We start from the raw sequence: 7,005 nt of genomic DNA, 5'->3' as shown, positions 1-7,005 counted from the left end.
ATTCCTCACAGATGAAATTCATAAGATAATTTCTCAAACACTGATTCCTCAGATATTTAACAAATCATCCTTAAAGGTACTTTCCAGTTAAATTTAAGGATCAAAATCAAGACTCTATTGATCAGACAGAATTAAGCAATAAGCATAAAACGAAAATATAAGCATAAATCGAAAATACCAAGAACAAGTAGAAAAGAGAATTTTATATATATATATCACCAAGAATACATTTGATCAAGATAAATTACATTCAATCCCAAGTTAGAAAGAACTTAGCCACTCATGACAGCTCCTCCAATCTTCATTCTTGATCTGAATTGCATAAGAAGGGCTGATCTGAGCAAGTTCTTCTCCTAAGAACAGAGGTTTCTTCTCTTTCTCTCACTAGTCTCTCTCTAAAAAACCCAATTTGTTTTCCACCGCTGGTTTTGAGTTGTGTTTCAAAATTTATATAATCAACTTTAGCTTAAGCTAGCCTATTTTAGCTTGAGCTAGATCAGTACTGCACCTTTAATCAACTCTGGACAGTTTTAGCTTGAGCTAAATCCTCTAACTTGAGCTAAATTTTCTTGTGATCCAATTAAGTTTTTACTTTCTTTCTTTCAATGCCAGCTTGAATAATTCTTTCAATGCTTCATATTCATCTAAAATTTACACAAAAATTGAGATTAAATTTCTTCATTTGTTTCTTGGTTCAAAATATATAATCAGATTCAATAATTCTCAGATTAGGGTAATTTTCTTACATTAAGCAACAATTAAGTTTCAAAGTGTTAAATTTTATCAATTATAAAAACTACATATTGGCACTTATCAATTATACATCAAATAATATATTAATATAGAATTATAAATATTAAGTTAAATAAAACTTTAAATCAACAAAGACAAACAATCATTACATGTTTTATAAGATGGGAAAGTTAATAATAATAATTACTATTATTACACGAGAAATGCTTATAAGCATTTTCTTTATTATTCAGCACAGAGAGATGGAAGTCATCCAATGAGGTAAGTGAAGTTGGTGTAGGTCTCACAAACCAGCTCTGATAAGTCTATGTTCTCCTCCACCAGTCTTATAAATAGTTGTAACTTCAAATTTACAAAAAATTAAATAACTTGTTTGGTTCTATAGTTGAATAAATTTAGTTTTTAGTCTTTATGTTTTAAAATTATTTTTTTTAATTTATATATATATATATGTGCGCGCGAGCGTGTGTTTTTAATTATTTAGTCACATTGTAATAATTAAAATGATTTAATATTAAAATATGTATGGAATTTAAAGAGTTTAAAATGATATGTGTAAAAAGTAAAATAAATTATATTTAAATATAAAGAAAATAAAGTTTATAACTTCAAAACTAATAAATAAATAAAAAAATTGAAATAAAATTAGAGAAAGATTATTGTAATAAAATGAAGGATGTAGACGCATGCAGTGATGCAAGACAAAACAAAAGACGTGTGCGTTTGATAGGAATAACAGTAAACAAAGATATCTTACTTAATTTTAAAATTTGAAGTTGTTGGGGATGGATGGGTGTATACAGAGGGTTGCGTGGTTAGAAAGATGAACAGAAAATGGCAGAGGTGAAGTTACGTGAGTTTTGGTACAGTCCCTTCGCATTGAGTATGAGAAGATTGAGGAAGATCGGTTGAAGAAGACTCCTGAACTTCTTGAGTACAATCCCGTGTACAAGAGAATCCTAGTTCTGGTTCATTCTGGAAAATCCATTTCTGAGTGTTGATTTTGGCTTAATCCCAAGTCCCACATCGGTGGGTTCATTGTTTGGGAAGGAGGTTTGAGGGTTATATATTAACATCCCCTCCTTCACTGTTATATATCCCAATTTGTAATATCTTCTCTCATCATAATAAAAGTGAGCTGTTTTTGCTGTGCTCGGAGATTAGGCTAAATAGGCCGAACTCCGTTAACAATTTTCGGGTGTGTTTTTTCCTCTTTATCTCTTTTATTATTCCGCTTTATTTATTCAATATTATTTGTCGGGTAGCTCTGTTAGGGTTTTGTTTTAGTGGGAAAATTACCTGTTTTTCCCAACAAGTGGTATCAAGAGCCGAAGGTTCGCCTTGGGTTGTTTGAAATTATTTGTAATATTGAATATTATGTTGTGAGTCTGTAATGGCAAATTCGGATCAAGAAGGGAAGGCTCTGCAAGATGCAAATGTTGCAGAAAGCAAAAGTGATGTGTTGATTGTCTCGCTTTCAGCATCATTGCATCCAGATGAGTGGATATTGGATTCAGGTTGTACCTATCATATGTGTCCCATTCGGGAATGGTTCTTTTATTTTCAAGAACTCGATGGCGGGGTTGTTTACATGGGTAATGATAATCCATGTAAGACAGTCGGGATAGGTTCAATCAAGTTGCGGAATCACGATGGATCCACCAGAATTTTGCGGGATGTACGGTACGTGCCAAAGTTGAAGAAGAATCTCATCTCATTGGGGGCTTTAGAATCTAAAGGCCTAGTTGTGACGATGCGAGAAGGAATTCTTAAAGCAACTTCAGGAGCACTGGTGATGTTGAAAGGCGTGAGGAAGAACAATTTGTATTACTACCAAGGTAGTACAGTGGTGGGGACAGTAGTGGCAACAACTTCTAGCACTAAGAAGGATGCTGAGGCAACGAAGTTGTGGCATATGAGGTTGGGACATGCTGGAGAGAAATCCTTGCAAATTCTTACCAAGCAAGGATTGTTGAAAGGTACGAAGGCTTGCAAACTTGAATTTTGTGAGCATTGTGTTCTGGGAAAGCAACGAAGAGTGAAGTTTGGCACTGCAATTCACAATACCAAGGGTATTCTGGATTATGTGCATTCAGATGTGTGGGGACCTGCCAAGACTCCATCAATCGGAGGTAGGCATTATTTTGTCACTTTTGTTGATGATTTTTCCAGGAGAGTTTGGGTGTTTACTATGAAGAACAAAAATGATGTGCTTGAAATTTTCCTTAAGTGGAAAGCTCAAGTTGAAAACCAGACAGGAAGGAAGATTAAGGTTCTCCGAACAGACAATGGAGGAGAATACAAGAGTGATCCGTTCCTGAAGGTATGCCAAGATTGTGGCATAGTTCGGCACTTCACTGTTAGAAAAACACCACAGCAGAATGGGGTTTCGGAGCGTATGAACAAGACACTTGTGGAGAAAGTTCGTTGTATGTTGTCTAATGCTGAGTTAGGCAGAGAGTTTTGGGCTGAGGCTGTGACATACGCTCAACATCTTGTTAATCGTTTGCCATCATCTGCTATAGATGGCAAAACCCCGTTAGAGGTATGGTCTGGAAAACCTGCAACTGATTATGATTCTTTGCATGTTTTTGGTTCTATTGCATATTATCATGTGATTGAATCAAAGTTGGATCCACGGGCAAAGAAAGCTCTTTTCATGGGCTTTAGTCCTGGAGTGAAGGGATACCGTTTGTGGTGTCTAGAGGCAAAGAAGACGATTATCAGCAGGGATGTTACCTTTGATGAATCTGCCATGTTAAAGAAGGTAAATCCAGAAGGAGCTGATAGTACTCCGCAACAGGTGGAGTGTGCCCGAAAGCAGGTGGAGTTTGAGCCGACAGTGGTGATCCCAACACGAAATACCACAAGTGACTCTCCTATGGCAGAAGAAGAGTCAGATGAGGAAGAGGTTCCTACCCAAGAATCTCAACAGCAATCAGTGCCAATTGCAGTTAGAAGACAGAGACGAGATATTCAGAAGCCTGCTCGTTTCATGGATATGGTTGCCTATGCACTTCCAGTTGTTGATGACATTCCATCCACTTACCCAGAAGCCATTTTGAGTTCAGAGAGTGGTAATTGGGCAGGTGCGATGAAAGAGGAGATGCAATCTTTGAATAAGAACAAGACGTGGAAGCTGGCACAATTACCAAAAGGTAAAAAGGCAATTGGGTGCAAATGGGTATTTGCAAAGAAAGAAGGATTTCCTAATAAAGAAGATGTTCGCTACAAGGCAAGGTTGGTTGCTAAAGGCTTTGCTCAGAGGGAGGGAATTGATTATAATGAGGTATTTTCTCCAGTTGTAAAACATTCCTCCATTCGAATTTTGTTGGCCTTGGTAGCACAGTTGAATTTGGAGCTTGCTCAACTTGATGTAAAGACCGCGTTCCTACACGGTGATTTGGAGGAGGAAATCTATATGACTCAACCAGAAGGATACAAGGTTGATGGTAAAGAAGATTGGGTTTGTAAACTTAGCAAATCGTTGTACGGACTGAAACAATCTCCGAGACAGTGGTACAAACGATTTGATAAGTTCATGAAGGATCAGAAGTACAAGAGAAGCAAATATGATCACTGTGTGTATTTGCGCAGACTTGAAGATGGTTCCTACATTTACTTACTCTTATATGTTGATGATATGCTGATTGCAGCAAAGAGCCAAGTTGAGATTGACAGGTTAAAGGCTCAGTTGAGTAAAGAGTTCGAGATGAAGGATTTGGGGGAAGCCAAGAAGATTCTCGGCATGGAGATAAACAGGGACAGAGAGAGGGGAAAACTTTGGCTGTCACAGAAGCAGTATTTGCAGAAGGTACTACAACGTTTTGGTATACACGAAGATACAAAACCTGTAAGTACCCCACTTGCTCCTCATTTGAAATTGAGTAGTCGTTTATCTCCGACGACTGATGAAGAACGAGAATACATGGCGAAAGTCCCATATGCAAATGCAGTTGGAAGCTTGATGTATGCAATGGTGTGTACAAGACCGGATATTTCACAGGCTGTGAGTGTTGTTAGCAGGTACATGCATAATCCGGGCAAGGGTCATTGGCAAGCTGTGAGATGGATTCTACGGTACCTCCAAAGTACCTTAGATGTTGGATTGGCATTTGAGCAAGATGAATCACTTGGTCAATGCATAGTTGGATATTGTGATTCTGATTATGCAGGTGATTTGGATAAGCGACGGTCAACAACTGACTATTTGTTCACTTTAGCAAAAGCGCCAGTCAGTTGGAAGTCTACCTTGCAGTCTACGGTGGCTTTGTCTACGACAGAGGCAGAGTATATGGCGATTACAGAGGTTGTGAAGGAAGCAATTTGGCTTCATGGGTTGCTTAAAGACTTGGGAGTTGGTCAGAAACAACTTGAGTTATATTCTGACAGTCAGAGTGCTATTCATTTAGCAAAGAATCAAGTCTTTCATGCACGGACGAAGCACATTGATGTTCGCTATCACTTTGTGCGTGAGATTCTCGAAGAAGAGGAGATTGTTCTCCAGAAGATTCACACTACGGAGAATCCTGCAGATATGCTCACCAAGGTGGTTACAAGGACCAAGTTTGAACACTGTTTAGACTTGGTTAATATCTTGCACATTTGAAGTTGGCGCCCGGAGGCACAAATTTGAAGCACTGTAAAGTTTGTTTTTGTTATGTTTTGAGAAGATTTGTTTTAGGAGGGACTTGAAATTAAGCCAAGGTGGAGATTTGTTGATTTTGGCTTAATCCCAAGTCCCACATCGGTGGGTTCATTGTTTGGGAAGGAGGTTTGAGGGTTATATATTAACATCCTCTCCTTCACTGTTATATATCCCAATTTGTAATATCTTCTCTCATAATAATAAAAGTGAGCTGTATTTGCTGTGCTCGGAGATTAGGCTAAACAGGCCGAACTCCGTTAACAATTTTCGGATGTGTTTTTTCCTCTTTATCTCTTTTATTATTCCGCTTTATTTATTCAATATTATTTGTCGGGTAGCTCTGTTAGGATTTTGTTTTAGTGGGAAAATTACCCGTTTTTTCCAACACTGAGTCCATGATTATACTTGAATACATGGATCAAGTATGGCCTCACAATCCACTATTTCCTCCTCATCCCTACCACAAAGCCCTCGCACGCTTTTGGCTCAACTACTGTGATCATCATCTGGTAAATACTTTTCAATTTATTTATGCACAAATTTTTATAAAAGATTAATGTATTAGATCATACATTTCTAACACCTTTTTATTTAATGATTTTGAGAAATTGATTTTTTTAAATTTAGTAAACTAATTTTTAAGGATGAAAACCATAATTAAATATTTTTTAAAAATTCAACGAACCTTAAAAGTACCATGAAAAGGTACTAACAACACAATCTATCATGATTTTCATTGCAGCTCGATTTAATTCTTATCGTTTTTCTTATTGATTGATTGTTTGAGTTAACATCTTTAACAGTGCAATATCCTAATTAATTTAACACGTTTTTTCTTGATACTTTCTGCATGTGTGTTATGTGGTGACAATAATATTGGGATAAATTTTGAAAGAGTGGTGGAGTTAGAGCACTTTTTCGCAGCAATGAAGTTGAAGGGAGGAAGAAGGTGATAGAGAATATTTGGGAGCATTTGAGAGTTGTGGAAGATCAGTGCTTCAGTAAGGAAAATAAATTCTTTGGAGGAGACAGTGTTAATGTTCTGGACTTGGCTTTTGGGTCTATAATCAAATATCTGACAGTGTTGGAAGATATCTTTGGAGTGCAAATTCTTGAAGAACACAAATTCCCTCATTTGTATTCATGGTTTAATATCTTCAAAACTCAACCAATCATAGCACAAAACCTACCTCACCAGGATCAAATGGTAGCTTTTGTTGAATCTCTTAGAGAACAAATTTTGTCATCTTCTTCATAAATGAAAAATATTGTACCTTTTATGAAGCATGTGTAACATCTTCTTCAGAAACTTTAGGTTTGTCTTAATATAATTATGATAGTAATAAGTGCTTGAGATTGATAACTATGAACCTAATTTATTCACTTTTAATTTGTTTTCTTGGTCTTGATAATTTTTCCTGTCATCATTATTCTTCTAATTCAATACTAGAAACTAACTCTTTAGTCCTGTTAACAAGTAATAAGTAATTTTAAAAAATTAATTAGTATTAAAAATATATAGAAAAGTATTCAAAAGTCATAAAAGAGCATATACGCATACACTAATTAATACTTTTCTTTTTCTTCCTTTTATTATGAATGTT

The 7,005-nt window shown here is 36.3% G+C and overlaps 1 protein-coding gene across 1 annotated transcript; it reads left to right on the top strand.

Moving 5' to 3' along the window:
* Positions 1-2,146: 2,146 nt before the first annotated feature.
* On the top strand, positions 2,147-6,659 carry LOC137829233 (probable glutathione S-transferase). Its single transcript, XM_068636031.1, has 4 exons — positions 2,147-2,207; positions 3,777-3,911; positions 4,929-4,987; positions 6,297-6,659. Exons 1-4 carry the CDS (start codon positions 2,147-2,149, stop codon positions 6,657-6,659), a joined length of 618 nt encoding a protein of 205 aa, XP_068492132.1.
* The last annotated feature ends 346 nt before the right edge of the window (positions 6,660-7,005 follow it).

Source organism: Phaseolus vulgaris, chromosome 7, assembly GCF_000499845.2.
Source record: "Phaseolus vulgaris cultivar G19833 chromosome 7, P. vulgaris v2.0, whole genome shotgun sequence".
Taxonomy (NCBI): domain Eukaryota; kingdom Viridiplantae; phylum Streptophyta; class Magnoliopsida; order Fabales; family Fabaceae; genus Phaseolus; species Phaseolus vulgaris.
The sequence above is the reverse complement of the archived record's forward strand: the minus strand, read 5'-3'. Positions and strand labels throughout refer to the sequence as shown.

What these genes read in the sequence shown, in the direction of transcription:
- LOC137829233 (XM_068636031.1), top strand. Translation starts at nt 2,147, where the DNA reads ATGGCAAATTCGGATCAAGAAGGGAAGGCTCTGCAAGATGCAAATGTT. An exon ending in GCTGGCACAATTACCAAAAG is followed by an intron (nt 3,912 to 4,928) that starts GTAAAAAGGCAA and finishes CTGATTATGCAG; the next exon opens with GTGATTTGGATAAGCGACGG. An exon ending in TCACTTTAGCAAAAGCGCCA is followed by an intron (nt 4,988 to 6,296) that starts GTCAGTTGGAAG and finishes AAATTTTGAAAG; the next exon opens with AGTGGTGGAGTTAGAGCACT.